This window comes from Postia placenta, assembly GCF_002117355.1.
Source record: "Postia placenta MAD-698-R-SB12 unplaced genomic scaffold POSPLAscaffold_1, whole genome shotgun sequence".
NCBI classification, from domain to species: domain Eukaryota; kingdom Fungi; phylum Basidiomycota; class Agaricomycetes; order Polyporales; family Adustoporiaceae; genus Rhodonia; species Rhodonia placenta.
Window position 1 is genome coordinate 1 of NW_020169832.1, and position 16,633 is coordinate 16,633.

Genomic DNA, 16,633 nt, shown 5'->3' on the forward strand with positions numbered 1-16,633 from the left:
CTAACCTAACCTAACCTAACCTAACCTAACCTAACCTAACCTAACCTAACCTAACCTAACCTAACCTAACCTAACCTAACCTAACCTAACCTAACCTAACCTAACCTAACCTAACCTAACCTAACCTAACCTAACCTAACCTAACCCTTACAAACACGGGCCTATGCCGGGCCGCTTAGCAATCAGCATAACGTCCCACCAATCAAGGGCGTTTCATTCTACAAGTCTCAATGGCAAGTTCTTTCTCAGTCGAGTCCTTGCTTACTCAGGCGTCCTACTGCGCCCCGGTCGCTCGTTCCTCGCGACGTGCGACTCAGCTGACCAAGCGGATCTGAAGAGCCCATAAATACGGGCGAAACTTGGGGGTGGACGGCATTCCACCCAAGTCATCCGAGTCAGCCACTCAAGCCTTCAGCAAGGCAGGTCGACACTAAACCGCCTAACCTAACCTAAGGAGGTAGTGTGCTAGTGCACAAGCTAGGTGCCTGTTTTGATGGCACTGGGGCATTGTCTTGAGCGACTGCAATGCCTGCATCGACAGCTCTGCGAATGGTGTTTGAACACAAGATGTAAGACCTGACACCATCATGAGCCGGGACATGCAGCAATGGAGGGACTGGAGGCAGATGATCAGGTGGTTGCAACACGGCTTGCTCGAGCCCATCTGTCAGGTCAATAAGTATCAGCCAGATGATCTTGTAAACACAGTTAATTCAACTCACCTCCATCTTTAGTCTCCACCCGTGACGCATAGTCTGGCGGGGGGTCACTTGCTTGATTTGCATTTGGCGAAGCCGTCAGCAACACCAATCTCTCATTTCCAGGAGTGTCTAGTTGCTCGAATTCGCCTACAAACCATGTGTATTGATTACCCCAACTCAGCACCACCGACCCTCATACAAGATGAATAAGAACACACTGCTCGCCTGCACTGTGACCAAAGGTTCTCCAAGCAATTGCGCAGAATGTCCTTGTCGGCATCGCCTTAGAACACACCATACCAGCAAGCTCACAAACATTACAGCAGCAACGCTGCCGCATATGATAGCCACAAGGGGTAGGACATGTCTACTCGAAGATGCTGGTGATGCTGATGAGACCAAGGGTCCTGATGCTGCTAAGGAGGAGGTTCTTTCTGGTGAGGACGTGGTTAACTGCAACGAGGTGATAGAGTTTGATGGTATAACAGGGTCATCGCTGGCAAAAGCGTAACCTGACACAGTCAAGGTGGCATCCGTATAAGGGACAATTGAAGCCGTCTCAGAGCCACTGAGCTGCATGTTACATAAACACCATGCATTATCGGTGAGTGACAAACGGGAGCTTGCTACTGAGACACTCACGCCAGCTACCGCACGCTCATAGTACACCCTTTGAGTAACTGTCGCAGTCATTCGGAGCAGGCCTTTTCTAACGAAGTTATCAGACACAGCAGAGCCAGAGGAGTTCGATGTGCGCGATACTTACGTGTTCGCACCCACAAGTGGTCAGTTCACCGGTTCAGTAGACAATATATCAAGAACGGCTTAGGACGAAGACCAGTCACCGACAGCACGTAGGACAGGGTCATGCATTGCGGCATCGCAGTCGTTTTATACCTTTTCTCGACAGAAAGGAACGCATCCTATTGGATTCCCTGATGGACCGTAGCACAATGATAGATGAAGGCTGTGTAAAAACGAATTTGGGACTCGCTGACCTCCTTCATGGTCGATCTCTGCAGAAGGACTACGATGTCAACAAGCCGAGCTCACCGGAGGATGAAACCCCTTAGTTACGTTGAAATTGACTTGAGATCATTGACCAGATAGATAGATGAAAGTTACAGCCATGATCGGGGGTCGGAAATGGCTGGTCGTACTAGGACATGTCATGGATGGAGGGAACTATCTATGATTGAGATGTACATACATGGTTCTTACATTACTGCTTCGTCTCGTCGCAAGCGCAGGCACTCAGTCCTTCGCGACCTTGATGACCACCTTGCCGACATGCTTCTGGCTGTCGAGATACTCATACGCGGCCCGCGTCTCCTCGAATGGGAAGACCTTGTCGACAACGGGCTTGAGGCCCGACGCGGCAATGAGTTTGTTCATGTCTTCGAACCTGCACACAGTAAATTGAGGGTCTGGGTGAGCGCGCAGCACAGACGGGAACTTACTGCGTGCGCGAGCCGATGAGAATGCCACGGAGAATGACGGCCTTGCCAAGTACTTGGAAGGGCAGCTGGCTCACGTCGCCTGCGCCCGCGACGAAGCCGATGACATGGACAGAGCCCGCATAGCGGATGCACTGGACGGACTGTGTGATCGTGCCGGGGCCGCCGACCTCGATGATGTGGTCGACGCCTCTGCCGCCAGTCTGCCGAGCAAAGGAAGGTATGACGTCAGTTGGAATGGATTCAAGCACGATCGGCGTACGATCTTCAAGACTTCCTTCCCCCAATCAGGCGTCTTCTTGTAGTTGATGAGGTGCTTCGCGCCCAGCTTCTTTGCGATCTCCAGCTTGGAATCCGACGAGGACGTCGCGATGACCGTCGCGCCGGAGGCGACGGCGAGCTGCAGACCAAAGATGGACACACCGCCTGTGCCCTGCACGAGCACGTAGTCACCGCCCTTGAGCGGGTTCGGGCCCATGAGTGCGTTGTATGCAGTGACGGCGGCGCATCTGTGCGCACTGTCAGCCGCGTGCGAAGCGAGTTGTCAACATACTCACGGCAAGGTGGATGCCTCCTCGTACGAGAGGTGCTCAGGGACGCGCACGAGAGACTAGGTAGCAGTGTCAGGGAAGAGTGAACGTAGGACGTATGTTGACGTACGTGGGCGGGAAGGAGCTTGTACTCCGTCAGAACGCCGTCAATAGGGGCACCGAGACCGGTGAGCTTGATCTCCTCGGTGACATCGCCGAAGATGTGGTCGACGGCAAAGTTGGCGCATACGCGGTCACCGACGGACCAGCCTTTTACCTCGTCGCCTACAGCGAGGATCTCGCCGGCCATGTCGGAGCCGGGGACGACATTGTCTTTCTGGCCAAGGGGGTATTGACCCTTTGCCACAACGAGGTCACGATACTGGCGGAGATCCGTGAGCGCATGATAACGGGACTGATACTCGCATGACATACCTGCAGGGAAACGGCGTGGACTTTGACGAGGACTTCAGACGACTTTGGTGGGCGGATGGAAGCCTCGCGTATGGTTAGATTGTGGAAACCGTCGACCTGAGGGAATGTATTGAGTGAGACAAAGATGCGAAGGGACCGAGAGCGACCTTGGGAAGGCGGTATTCACGGGTTGTGGTGGGAATGGGCATGGTGGATGCGTGTGGAGAGGAGAGAGCAAATGGTGTGTCATCCCTCTGAGACTGGACTATTTATTGCGGACTGCAGGTGGCTAACATAAGCCAGCTGCAGAGGATAAACATTTGCGAGGATAATGACGCAGCGACGACTTACATGATCAGCCAGATGAACGTCCTCGCCCCCGGCTCCCGGCTGAGCACACCGCCAGCAATCGTCCTTGGCATCGTCTTCCAGCGTCTTGTGGTCGTCGGCCGTGTCATGGCCTGGTCATAGCTAGCCCAGCGCGGAATGCGTGATGAGAACAGAATTTGTAAAAACATATGCAACTCTACCGTCCAAGCGCTGGCGGAGGGTCGTCGGAGCATGGGAGACGCGCGCTGGTAGCCGTCTTTCCCTCGCTGCCTTCGTCGTCGACCTCGTCTGCGATGTACGCCCCGCAGTCTCGCCCGTCGTCCGCATATCTCCCAGACGCTGCACCCCAACGCCCGTACTCCGAGTATGACCAGGCCGATGCTCGCTCCACCTCATACCCCGCTCGCTCTTCTTCCCGCCCTCCAAGAGGCTCTCCCCGCCCTCCCCGCTCTTCCTCACGGCCTCCGATGCCCTCAGAACAGCTCTACGACGACTACTCGTATGAACACGAAACAGCCACACCTCCTGATCCCGACGCGGACGACTTCTACGCCTCCCAACCCAACTTCCACGACGCTGTCCCGTATTCTGCGGCCTCCGTCGCTACCCAGTCCGTACGCGCGCCCTCTCCCCCGCCCGCACCCGTCCTCGACCACTCCCACCTCCGCCCAGGCAACCAGGCCGCCCTTCTCTCCCATGAACGCACTCTCGAGCTCTACCGCGCCAACGCCAAGAAGACCCAGGATCCCGACCTACAATTCGAGTTTGCCGTCTTCATGATCGACGCCGCGAAGAACCTCCCCCAGCCCGTCCCAACCCTGGGGAACGTCATGGATATCGAGAAGGCCCAGCAGAAGCGCGAGGACCTCATCCGCGAAGCCACCGCCCTCCTCAAGAAGCTCGCCGACCGCGGGCACATGCCCTCCCAGTACTTTCTCGCCGACTGCTACGCCAACGGCATTGGCACCCACAAGAACCGCCAGGACTTTGACCGCGCCTTCCCCCTCTTCGTCCTCGCTGCCAAGCATGGCCACCCCGACGCCGCCTACCGCGCCGGCACCTGCTGCGAGAACGGCTGGGGCTGCCGCCGTGAGTCCGCCAAGGCCGTCCAGTTCTACCGCAAGGCCGCTGCCGCCGGCCACCCCGGTGCGCTCTACCGTCTCGGCATCGCCGAGCTCAACGGCGAACTTAGCCTCTCAAAGAGCCCTAGGGATGGTGTGAACTGGCTCAAGCGGTCCGCGGAGCACGCCACCGCCGAGTTCCCACACGCACTGCACGAGCTTGCTCTGCTTCACGAGCGGGGCATTGACAACGTCCTCTTCATCGACTACGAGTACGCGACAGAGCTATTGGCGCAGGCAGCAGAGCTTGGGTACGCGCCCAGCGCATACCGCTTAGGAGAGTGCTACGAGTACGGCAAGATGGGCTGCCCGCAGGACCCCGCGCTGTCGATACACTATTATGTATGTCGCTCTTGCCCGCTTCTACGCCCCTGGTGACCCTCCCCCCGGTGCATAGAACATCGCAGCGCAGCAGAATCACCGCGACGCGTGCTTCGCGCTAACAGCGTGGTACCTCGTGGGCTCACCCAGCGTGCTGCCGCAATCAGACACGGAAGCATTCCTTTGGGCGAAAAAGGCGGCAGAAGCAGGCTTGGTGAAGGCAATGTACGCGGTCGGGTACTTCCTCGAGGTGGGCATTGGTACGGAACCGAATCTCGCCGAGTACGTCGCATACCATTCCTTCTTGTCCGCGTTCCCTGCACAATGGCATCGGTTTCTCTGCAATCACCGTGCGCGTGCTGATGATCCTGGTCTGTCACTACCCTCCCAGAGCGACGACCTGGTACAAGAACGCCGCGGACCAAGGCGACAAGCGTGCTCAACAACGCCTCAAAGGCCATGGGCCCCAGGCCGTCCCCGGTGGGCCCGGCTCGGTCCTCCTCCGCAGCGTCAGCGACGAGATGTCGACGTCCGGCTCAGGAAAGAACGGGAAGGACAAGGACTGCATTATCATGTGAGCGGCGTGCAGCGCTCATTAGAGCAGAAGGCAGCAGTTGGACATCTACACTATGGCTTGGCTTGGACAGATGGACCTATTTTGTACGCATACCTCCTACCGCATGATCTGCTGGACGCTCGATACTGTGTCCTCATTTACACTAATACACGGATGGGTTACGCCCGTTTCCGTATTCGACGCTTGTGATGCAAAACGGTAGATTATGAGTCCATAGTCCAAGTATCACACGCTTTGTGCAGACGCGCGTTACATCTGCTCATCGACACTCCCACTTATGCCCGCCCACAGCGATCAGCCTATTGAACAGCTCGTCCCGCCCCTTGATGGCCGTCATAGTCCACGTCTTCCCATCCTCATCTTCGATCTCGAGCCCATCTAACACCTCGCGCTGTAGCACGTACCCGATGACCATCTTCCCCTTCCATCCATACCCACCAACCTTCTTCAGTCCCTGAACCTCCGCCAGTGCGACCGAGAACGCGGCTGTAGGTGCGTTCGCTCCCGATCCGCTGATGCCCTTTGGCAGTGCGAGACCAATCAAGTTTTTGTTGATATCCTTCTCCTTCACAAACGCCACGAACGGCGACGCCGCGCTGGTCACAAGCACGATGTAGCCGCGCTTTCCGTGCCAGCGCGCAGCCCATGCCGTCGGTCCATCGCCCGCGCCCGCCCTGTTTCCGGCGCTCCCTTCTGTGGTCGTCCCAGGACTGTCGTCGGGTACCGCGCCCAGGCGGCGCTTTGCCGCCTCGGATCCTAGCCGCGCCTTCAGATGGTCGATGCCCAGCGCGCTGCTGACCGCGGCTTTGCCCGTGCCCTTGAGCGCGCGGGCGAGCTTGCTAGCTAGTCGGGGCCTTGGCTTCCCATCCTCGCCTGTTGCAGCATTCTCAGCGTGTTCGCCTATGGCCATGTGTGCATCCACACCTTCGACATCGTAGTTCGACGTGTCGAACTCCATGTCGTCGTGCTCACGGACTGCAGCCTCGATGCCGTCCGGATGTTCCTCAGGCTCTTCCGTTATGCCATTCGTCGGAGGCGGGGGTGGGAGAGGCGTCTTGCTCTCTTCCGCGATGCGTAGCAACGTGAGGGTGAGTTGCGCGTTTGTTGGAACGCCCTTGAGAATCGATCTGTATGCACCCATGCCGAGACCTCTGTTTCGTGACGCGACTGCAGGAATAAGAAATACTCACCTACGCAACTGCAACATCTCGCGCCAGTTTGGAAACCGGTGCGTGAGCCAGTGTGCGCCGCGTGAGATGAGTGGCTGGCCGAACAACGCGAAGCCCAATCCGAACGACCCAGCCTTGACGAATATCTCAGACCTAAACACTGTTGTCGCAAGTAGTAATGGGAGCACGAGCACAGCGAGCCGGAGCCTTGGTGCATGCGAGAATGGCGGCGTCGGCGACAACACGCTGCGAATCTCGACGTCAGTTCTCTCCTTATTCACACCGCAAAGTCGCTACACACTTTGCAAAGCGCTCCCACGTATCCGTGATATCTGCGAGCGCACGCATTGCGGGGCGTGCCTTCTCCCATATCGCAGCTTGTACATGTTGCTTTGTCGCATCGTGCTTCCCATCCGCGCGAGCCCCCTGTGCGACATGCTTGGCGTCTGCTGTCTCTGCGACAAGGCGTGTCGGATCAGGCAGCGCGGCGCCCACGCCGACTGCTGCCTCATCCTGCTCCTTCTCTTCTGCGGCGGTTTCGCCGTCTGCACCTCCCTGCTCGACATGTGGTGCCTCCTTTTGCCCGGTGGCTGCGCCGACGGCGAGCGAGGCGAAGCCGGAAACGAAGTTAGTAGCCTCTTGCTCGACAGCTTCGCCCTTATGCGCCTCAGGCGCGCCGGAGAGGCTGTCTTTGCTGCCAATCGTCCCTGCGCGGGGCACCTGGAGGTTACCAGTAGATGCGCTGACGGCGGCCAGTGGGGCAGGTGGGAAGAGAATTTTGCGGGCGGGAGGATGGAGGATGAGCGCGATGAGCGTGAGGCTGAGGAGCGCGCCGAGGTTGTTGCTGAACCATGCAAGGTGGTAGGCCTGTGGGTCGCAAATTGAGCGCGAAGGTGCCCCATACATATTGAGCGAAGGAACGTACCATGCAGAAGCACGCTGTGCGCAATGGCTCATTCCACGAGCGGATACGGGCTATATGCTTCCCCGACGCAGCCATGCCTACAATCTATGGAGGCAATTGACTCTCCGATTGCATACAAATCGCAGAGTGAAGACTTACGACTGTCACATATAAACGCTCCAAGTGTGCACGAAGCTTGTCCGGGGAGAACTCTTCATCCTCTGAAATGTCGAGGTCGAGATGACCCGGAGGGGGCGGCGGGATCGCCTTCACGTAAAATACTTGCTGAGCAGGGAATTAGTACAAAACAGGCGAATGAATGAGGATCCTACATACCTTATTAAAGCGCCGAACGAGGGCGAAGAGGTCCTCATTCGAGAGGCCGTTCACGACGGTTGGAGGAAGGTGCGCGAGATCCCTGTTCCAACCGACGTCCCTAATCTCGGGGTCCTTAAGGTCGAGCTGGACGTCGATGCTCTTGTCTGGGTCGGGCGGAAGCTCGACGGTCTGCGCGATGACATCTGCGTCAGTCTGGAGAAGGGGATTGCCGTCTGGTGCGGTAGCAAGATTCTCCGTCGGTTCGAATCGAGTGTCGGGTTTGTCGACGGGACTCTGATGAGTTGCTGTGTGGTCCATAGTGGGTTAGTGGTAAGGACGAGAGAGACGGCGGGCGGGCGACAACCCTCTCAGCCCCGCCCCCGCCGCCGACCTGACGTCACGCGTCCGTCACGTGAAACGTGTCCTCTCTTCGGCAACAACACTTTAAATTCAACAAAACGACAGACAGCAGAGCAGATAACAAAGCAAAAATGACGACAGTGGCACGGATACTGGTCGTTGAGTACACCATCGCCCGCGAGGCCTCGCGAGCTGTCCTAAACAAAAGTCATTGCTCAGCTTGTAGTCAGCAGAGACAACGCTCAGTACTCATTACTTAGCAGTCAACGACGCCCAGCCACACTACCATCCGGTCAGACAATCTCTTCTTGCTCATCAAGTTCCGGGCCTCGGAGCGAAGCCTCAGCCTAAACAGAAAGGTAAGTCTCTATACAAATTTGATGCTACTATGCAAGGGATACTGCAGTAGAAACAGTGTCGTCCTCCCGTTTGTACTAGTGACAGCGTGCAAGATATGTCAAACCCATTGCTAACAAGAGACAATGATCGTGCACTTACCCAAGGACGCTCGCACCGCTTGTAAGGGTGATAACAGCGCTGGTCGCGAGACTCAGCCCTACACATCTGTTGGTATCTGACTGTCGAAGAGATGTCTTTGGGCATTGTGAGAGAGACGTTGTGAGGTGAGTGATGATTATGGAGATGACACCCACATTCTGGCGTTTTTATGCAACTCTGGTTCGGACCACATCAAGGTCATCGCGACGCCGCTCAAGATCCACTTTCGCTACGCGTGCCACATGTCGGTGGTCCTAGGTCGCGTAGCATCGATTCTGCGAAGACCTGCGCTAGACAGAGCCCAGTTGTGTCCCGAGTAAAAGTCTACGTACGGCCCTGCTAAGCGGCGCGTGCGCAACCAGAAGAAAGCATTGGCGCATGTTCAGCGCGCCGCTGTTGAGCAGTCAAGATGCGGAATGCTGCTTTACGTTATCCTGTCCATCCACGGCCTTTCGTACACGTCCCCACAGCCAACCGTCTTAAGTTGTAGTCAATGTCTTGGTTCTCCATCTCACTATAGGTGATTATGAACAGCGTGCACGGAGATAATGGGATAATGGGTGCAATAGAAGACTCGCGGTAGTAAACCTCGTTTGCGCGCTCTCAAGTCAGCTCAAGACCCCCTCGCTTACATCTGTACCTTGGCCCGTGTACGACTGGCCATAGCATCCAAATTACGTACATACAGGAGGGTTTTTGCGTGACGGTTCGCCGAAGTGTCATCGTCGCGCAGAACATTCAGGGTCTCTAACACGCCTTAATGCACCTAGGCTAGCGAGAGCGAACGTCACGCGAACGTGCAGTGCACGGGCGCGTCCCCGTTAAGCTGCAGTCATAGCGCATGAATCATCGGGGAGTGACAAAAGGACAGCGACGCTGGCAGCCTCGTTGTGTTCCATCGAGCGCTGTCCTCGTGGCTGGCAGACACGCCGAGGGGTCAGAAGACAATATGTAGTAATGTGACGTACAGGTGTACAATAATATCACTGACGCCCTAGAGGGTGCAAGAATATCATTGTGTCAATACACGGCTCGGCATGGCACGGCTGAGGATCGCGATGTCGAGCACATTGCTCTACGAAACGGCACTTCATGAGAGAAATCGAATTGTTATACGCAGGCCTACCTCGCGGCGATTCCACGCATTAGGCAAGAATTATACTGCACGTACGGCCGATTCTGCGGGATTGCAGCAGAATTTTGTGATTCGGCGCCGAGCCCAGTACGTAGAGATTGGCGAGAGTTATACAGCACACCCCGGCAAAAAAGGGGAAGGCCAACAATTTGCAAATGGATAGCACGCACCAGAGCAACAGCGGGGACACGCAGCACAACTGTCGCCGAGTCATTACCCAACTTACTACATGCACTCGGGATGGAAGTTTTGGGCATGCTTGACAGCCGCGTCCTGTTATAGCACCCGACAGAAAGCGTGGAGCAGAACAACAGTGAGGGCATTGCGACCGCCAGTTGTGACCAAGAACAAGCGAGTGTGAAACTTATACATCGGAGCGCTGCACAACTGGTGGATGCACGTGACGCTCGCGATGAGGACTGGACGCGTAGTGCACGCACTCAAGCTACACTTGCTTTGTCTCTGACCACCACTCGCTCGTCTTTCTTTCTTCCTCCCTCCTAGACAGAGCAGCCTACATCGATGACCAGCGACCCCCGTACGCCTCGTCGGCCAGACGATCCACCATCTCAAGATCCCAACCACAACGACCGCAGACCGCTCGAGCCCAAGCCAATCCGCGCAGCCTCTGTTCACGCTCCCATACCCTCCGCCAAGTTTTATGGCCCATCAAACGCCGGCTCATCCCGCACCGGCTATATTGCGCCCACGTCTTCGCCCTTTCGCGAGCCCCAGCTCGTCCAAGAGGAAGATCCCATTCCGGACCTCATTGCCCCAGAAGAGCAATGGTATGCCACTAACAACGAATCCTGGAAGGACACGGGTCCAACTCCTTGGGATGCTGCTTGGGCTGGTGCCACTTGGAGCGACACCTCCACCTCTCGCAAGGTCAACATCGACGGACGCGACACGGGGGAGGAGGAGAACTGGGCCGACGCTGCCCTCCGCGAGAGCCGCCGCAGGCCCGGCCCCGGCATGCTTCCACCCATGCTCTACGATTTATTCCATGATCCTAATCACACCCTGTACAACATTAGCCTCAAGGAATCCCAATTAGCGACCTTACAGTCAGCGACCTCGATTCCACACGCGCCCTCACTCGAGGAGGTTGTGGAGACCGTTCCTCATCCGCACGCGTACTTTTGCAAGGAGCACAATGGTTGGGTATTACTTCTCTGGCGGAATTCAAGCGTCCTCCCCAAGCTTGCCCGCAAACTCGACCGCCTTCCGGACCATGATCGTCGCAAGCGGACCGGCTCATGCGTTGGTGAGGGCGAGCAGCCGTTTGGCCAGGCGAACGTAACCCATCACTGGCACCGTTACGAGCGTGCTGTCGACGCTCGCGATCTCAATCCGCCCTTTATGCGTGAAGACACTTTGCTAGACCTTTATGTCTGCTGCCAATGTTCGATGTACTGCTTAGTATCAGACATCATTCCCGGTGTTATCCCACGGCAGTTGGTCGACGAATACACTCGCGACAGGCTTGCTCATCCGCCGATTGAAAGGACACCAACGGCGAGCGTTCTGATGGGTTGGGAGACGTTCATCTCGTAAGTCGCACTGGTCACTCTCGTACATGGCCTGTCTCACCATGTACAGCATCATTGAGAAACGTCTATGGCAGGACGAGCAGCGCATACTGCCCGTCAAGCGCGCCCGATTCCAGCAAAAGGTCGGCTGGAGCGAGACAGTGTAAGGCATCTCCCTTTCGTTTTTACAATAGCTCTTAACAACTCTATCTTGCCTGCAGCAAGCAGATCTTTGATGTCTTAGGCTTTCCCATGAGCATAGTGCCGGGTACGGAAGAGCCAGGCGTGTGTCCACCTGTTATCGACCCGTCTATCTCGGAGGGCAAGCAGAACCGGGCGCGCCTCTTGCGTGCATGGGTCGAGATGTCCGCATGGCTGACCATATATCAGAAAAGCAGTATGCCTTGTCTTCCATCAGACCAGGATCTAGCTGATTATTGCCAGAAACTAACGCACTTGGGACATACAAGCCGCAGGTGTTGAACGCGCAAGCACTCGACGTTTACGAGTTGTTGCAAACTAAGATCGGCGCGCATGTTTCGCAAAGTAGGTACAGTAGTATTGTGCTTGAACGTTATTAAGTTCGCGACAGTCCCCCGCGGCCTTTTACCAGATGCGCTCGTTGGCCTTGATATACTCGATTCCGCGTGGAAGGAGCTCGGCATGACACAAACAACATACTCATGGGGTAGGTGCATGCTATACCGCTACTTCTGCCACTAATCTCTCGCAGAAATGCTTGCCTTCGCTTATCTCGCCCAGTGCCGCTGCGATCCCGCGAACACTCCTGACTACTTTACGGCTCTCTTTCATATCGCACAAGCACTCAACAATGTCGGGGAGGCTGCGCCAGAGCTGCAGCAGCTTATAATCGAGGAGCGCACCCGCTATCGCTACTCTCGAGAGGACCTCGCAGAGGCCATCGCGGTACTCGGCTTCGGCAAGGACCGCGAGCTGCGCGTAGAGCTTGATGCGGATGTCGATGACCAGTTCATCCTTGAGGCATGGCGGAGCGCACGGCGGCGCGCGTGGCGGGAATCAAACGCCAATGACCTGAGGCACAGACTCAACGAAGCGCTCCGGATGCTGGCCGACGACCGCGGGAGCGCACTACTGCGTAAGGCTTGGGACGAGGAAAAGGGTACGGGCATGTCACCAGACGCAGCGTACTCAACGCTCGAGGTGCCACGGGAGGTAGAAGAGACGATGCTAATTACCGTCTACGTGATGCGGGTTCGTGTCTGTAGTCAGTTCAGTGCAAGGGATGCTCATGCTTGATCCAGGTTGAGGACCAGCCAGGCCAGGCAGACAGGATGCGCGAAGCGATGAACGTAATCGCCGAGGTCACGAATAGCGATAGGCTACGTCAATTTCTCACTACGGGTAATGACCGTGAGTCGCTGAAGACGGCGCCGCTCTTACCATCTTGACTGATATCCTGTTTCACAGCTGGTGATGCAACCGCTCAAGTGATGAGCTCAGATATGCCCCGCGGTTTGAATCAGCTCGGAAACACGTGTTACTTAAACTCTCTGCTCCAGGTAAGTCGATTAAGCTCCATGATTAACAATCTCACCTCGAACTATCTGTCAGTATTTCTACACCATCAAAGACCTACGCGAGGCTGTCGCACCTTTGGCCAACGCCGACGCAAAGTCCCTCGACGACAGCAAAGTCACTGACGATGACCTCAAACGACACAGAGTAGGTGGCCGGCTTGTCACCCGCCGCGAGATCCTACGATCAAAGAAGTGTAAGTGCATGAGACATGGGATGGACGCTTGCTCACCTTGAGGCAGTCGTGAGCCAGCTCGCGGATCTGTTCTGGAACCTCGAATATTGCGACGTCCCCGCCGTCACACCATCTATCGATCTCGCGAAACTGGCACTTGTTACCTCGCAGGACGAGGAAGAGGACGATCAAGATAGGACAGGCACCGAATCATCGAACGATACAGACGCAACCTTAGTCGAAGACGCTCCTTCGCGCACTGGTCACGAACGCTCATCGCCCTCGCCTCTCGATAGCCCTACTGGCAGCGTCCTCGGGAAGCGTCATCGTGACACGGCTGACATTCCTATGGAGCCAGAACGCTCGTCACCTCAGGAGGAGACAAGACCGCCGTCAGCGTCGTCCTCCGCACAATCACCACAAGCAGTAGCATCTTCCTCGAGACTCGAGCCTGCTGACCGGACATTCGATGTTGAAATGCAAGATGTTTCGCAGCAAGCCCAGAAGGCACCACCCTTACCCGCACGGCGACCACGACCCATTGACGACTCCGTGATGATGTTTGGTAAGACCCTGCGCGCATGTATTCCCATCTCCCGGCTGACAACCTACCCAGGTAGACAGCACGATGTGTCAGAGTGTATGGACAATTGTATGTTCCAAATCGAGACCGCGTTACTCGACTTCCAGGGCAACGCCGGCGCCGACAATGACAAGACAAGCGTAGTGAAGAGGTAATGTATCATTTCGTTTACCTGCTGATTTCTTCTAACATAAGATACATGGTTTGCAGACTTTTCTATGGCAAGAAGCGCCAGCGTCTTACGCCGCTATCTGCTGCTGATGACGCGCGGCACAAGGCTTCCATTCATGAGAAGGAAGACTTGTTCTCGCATCTGCATGTCAATGTCTCAGACGAGGGATTCGATCTGTACGATGGGTTAGCCCGGTACTTCGATGATATCGTTGAATTGGAAGGCTTCAAGAAGCTAATGGAGGTCTCCGTGGTGGATCTCCCGCCATTACTACAGATCCAGCTGCAGGTAATTGATATGTTGTTAGACGTCAGTGGCTACGTCTGACGTTTGGCATAGCGCGTACAATTCGATCGCGAGACGCAGCAGGCGTACAAGTCACAAGCATACATCAAGTTCGATGAAACAATCTACATGGACCGATTCTTAGATAGTGCAGACCGGGAGAAGCAGACGCGCGCAAAGGCAATCCAAGCTGATTTGACAGCCACCCGGGACCACATTCAGCGGCTCACAAAAGACAAGGTGCGCGCTGATCATACAGCGGTCATATGGCATTCACTGATACACGATCAAGCACGCGCCGTTCGCTCCTGCCCTGGCTGCAACTGCCGAGTTTCTCTCAACACAGGATGTTATTCAGCTACCTGACGTTGACGACCAACTGCTATCAAGTCTGCGCAATGAGCAAGAGCTCATCACTGCGCAGCTCGAGCAGGAACGACAAAAGGCCGTGCAATTGAAGCGAGAGATCGACGAGATTTGGAAAGATGATACGTCGGCAGCATATGAGCTCACATCTGTGTTCATTCATCGCGGCTCGTCACCATCTTGGGGTCATTACTTTTTCTATGCCCGCAATCTCCCGGAGAACCCTGACCAATGGTTCAAATACAACGACTCGGACGTCAGCGTTGTCTCTAAAGATGAGGTCCTGGCAGATACGACCGGTTCCACCGCGAACCCGTATATGGTACGCTTCAGTTATCACTATTTGACTAGCACTGAATGACATTGGTATTACAGCTTGTCTTTGCCCGCAAAGAATCTGAGGTGATTCAGACCGTTCACCGGTTCGATCCATCGAAGCTGGCCGAAGCCGAAGGTTGAACATGGACACGTCGATGACTGCTGCTGCCCTCACTCGCTCACATTTATCTGCATTGTTGTCGATACCGCAATTCCAAGTCATGTATGCATCTCATCTGCTATATATAGGTCTATCGAGGATAATACAAAGTAGCTGTATACGCTGACTTCAATAGTACGCGGGCATACCACCAATCCGTCCTTTCAGTCTTCACTGGTTGATCAATGTAATCACACTTACGGTACTCATATGTCGATCCCGAACGGCTTTGACTTGGTTTGATGAAGCCGCTGTACCTATATACCAAGCTATGACAATCCTCTGTCTGATAACGGGCACGTCTTCCACGACGCGATGGTGAGCTCCCTCAGAATGTGACACTTCGGCCGGTGGCGTATGGTCTCTGCTTCGTCCGCGTTCCCCCAACGCGACAGCTAGAAACATGAGATATTTCCGTTGTATCAAATGCTTTCTATACTGCCGTGAAGTACAAACTCCTCTGAGTTCCTGACGCACTAGACGATGCTCAAAATGAATGCGCAGTACAGTTAGAACTTGGAGCTGAGACAGATGTATCCAAGTTAGCTTTAAATCAAGGGCCGGCTAGCTCAGTTGGTTAGAGCGTGGTGCTAATAACGCCAAGGTCGTCGGTTCGATCCCGGCGTTGGCCACATGTTTTTGTTTCCGTTATACGATTTTTGCATGGTACCTTCAGCTTACAAGGTGGGCAGTAGCGCTGTATATGACTACGGTACAACTTTCTGATGACCTAGTCTATGACACGCGAGCAAATTGGTATTTATATTACAGGTGTAGCCTCAGGGCTTGCGAGGCCTGATGCTTTATGGAAACATTGCACGACAGCTACATTACGGAATAGAGGATGCGTTCATTCACTGCGTGAACAAGCTCTGGTCGCCATCCAGCGACAGTGTGCTGATACGGTTGTTTGGGCCTTGTTGCGCGACGCTAGCCACGAGATCAATACGCATTTCGAAGGGGGCGGTAGGGCGACTCACGTAGCGGTCGCGGTCACATTCGCCGTCTCATCCGAGTTCGGAGGCGTCCACTCTGCGCGGGTGCCGACCTGCATATCGACGTCCCAGTTCAGCCATCATGGGCAGCGCAGGCCCTCCATACGAGTGACGCACCTGTCCGTCCTGCAGTCCCGTGGCGGGCGCAAACGACGCCGAGTCCGGGCTCCAGTGCTTCTGGAGCGCGAGCAGCGCCTGCTTGAGGGCGGCGCGGTCGGCGTCGGTGCCTGCGACGGTGCCGGAGGCGTCGGGGGCGAAGAGGTTGTTGAAGCGCGTGGAGAAGAGGTCGACGGGGCCGTGGCCCATGCGTATGCCGGGTGGGTGGTTGAAGTGGATGTAGGGCGAGGCGAGGAGCTGCTGGAGCTGCTGCTGGAGCCACGCGGAGTCTGCGGGCACGGCTGAGGATTCGGAGGACATGGTGGGGGCGGAAGTGTGCAGGCGGTGCTCGATTGGGCGCGATGTGCCGAGGGCGAGAGAGGGGACGGCGATGGAGGACGGTGGGCAGAGGTGTAGGGAGCAGGCGGCGAGCAAGGGGATTATATAGAGAGAGCTAAAGAAAGACATGGAGCAGATGGGCGGACATGGTTGCGAAGATCCAGCTGGGTGGTATGCGACTTATGGGATCATCGACGGCCTATGACATCACCACCACGAG

The 16,633-nt window shown here is 55.9% G+C and overlaps 5 protein-coding genes and 1 non-coding gene across 6 annotated transcripts; 3 read left to right on the forward strand and 3 right to left on the reverse strand.

Annotated features, from left to right (window-relative positions):
• Nucleotides 1-1,838: 1,838 nt before the first annotated feature.
• POSPLADRAFT_1068222 (hypothetical protein) lies at nucleotides 1,839-3,311 on the reverse strand (the record flags this gene model as incomplete). Its single annotated transcript, XM_024482282.1, has 7 exons — nucleotides 1,839-2,106; nucleotides 2,162-2,361; nucleotides 2,421-2,667; nucleotides 2,716-2,768; nucleotides 2,819-3,070; nucleotides 3,124-3,219; nucleotides 3,270-3,311. The coding sequence occupies 7 exons, from the start codon at nucleotides 3,309-3,311 to the stop codon at nucleotides 1,956-1,958; spliced, it is 1,041 nt and encodes a 346-aa protein (XP_024343563.1). The 3' UTR covers nucleotides 1,839-1,955.
• A 588-nt stretch (nucleotides 3,312-3,899) lies between these two features.
• POSPLADRAFT_1030043 (hypothetical protein) lies at nucleotides 3,900-5,452 on the forward strand (the record flags this gene model as incomplete). The annotated part of the gene is made up of 3 exons (XM_024476709.1): nucleotides 3,900-4,895; nucleotides 4,951-5,156; nucleotides 5,266-5,452. The coding sequence occupies 3 exons, from the start codon at nucleotides 3,900-3,902 to the stop codon at nucleotides 5,450-5,452; spliced, it is 1,389 nt and encodes a 462-aa protein (XP_024343564.1).
• Nucleotides 5,453-5,710: 258 nt separating this feature from the next.
• POSPLADRAFT_1129096 (hypothetical protein) lies at nucleotides 5,711-8,160 on the reverse strand (the record flags this gene model as incomplete). The annotated part of the gene is made up of 7 exons (XM_024483809.1): nucleotides 5,711-6,578; nucleotides 6,642-6,866; nucleotides 6,922-7,123; nucleotides 7,172-7,487; nucleotides 7,525-7,629; nucleotides 7,684-7,809; nucleotides 7,861-8,160. The coding sequence occupies 7 exons, from the start codon at nucleotides 8,158-8,160 to the stop codon at nucleotides 5,711-5,713; spliced, it is 2,142 nt and encodes a 713-aa protein (XP_024343565.1).
• A 2,650-nt stretch (nucleotides 8,161-10,810) lies between these two features.
• Nucleotides 10,811-15,272, forward strand: POSPLADRAFT_1063775 (hypothetical protein; the record flags this gene model as incomplete). Its single annotated transcript, XM_024481721.1, has 15 exons — nucleotides 10,811-11,388; nucleotides 11,438-11,530; nucleotides 11,589-11,635; nucleotides 11,812-11,913; nucleotides 11,960-12,055; nucleotides 12,101-12,600; nucleotides 12,651-12,759; nucleotides 12,817-12,908; nucleotides 12,961-13,120; nucleotides 13,167-13,664; nucleotides 13,716-13,833; nucleotides 13,893-14,142; nucleotides 14,194-14,379; nucleotides 14,432-14,827; nucleotides 14,881-15,272. 15 exons carry the CDS (start codon nucleotides 10,811-10,813, stop codon nucleotides 14,962-14,964), a joined length of 3,309 nt encoding a protein of 1,102 aa, XP_024343566.1. The 3' UTR covers nucleotides 14,965-15,272.
• A 269-nt stretch (nucleotides 15,273-15,541) lies between these two features.
• Nucleotides 15,542-15,615, forward strand: POSPLADRAFT_t1. Its single transcript has one exon. It is a non-coding gene; the product is annotated as a tRNA-Ile (tRNA).
• Nucleotides 15,616-15,686: 71 nt separating this feature from the next.
• On the reverse strand, nucleotides 15,687-16,568 carry POSPLADRAFT_1068224 (hypothetical protein). The gene is made up of 3 exons (XM_024482283.1): nucleotides 16,096-16,568; nucleotides 15,964-16,031; nucleotides 15,687-15,913 (listed from the first exon to the last, which is right to left on the reverse strand). The coding sequence occupies exons 1-3, from the start codon at nucleotides 16,540-16,542 to the stop codon at nucleotides 15,838-15,840; spliced, it is 591 nt and encodes a 196-aa protein (XP_024343567.1). The 5' UTR covers nucleotides 16,543-16,568; the 3' UTR covers nucleotides 15,687-15,837.
• Between the last annotated feature and the right edge of the window lie 65 nt (nucleotides 16,569-16,633).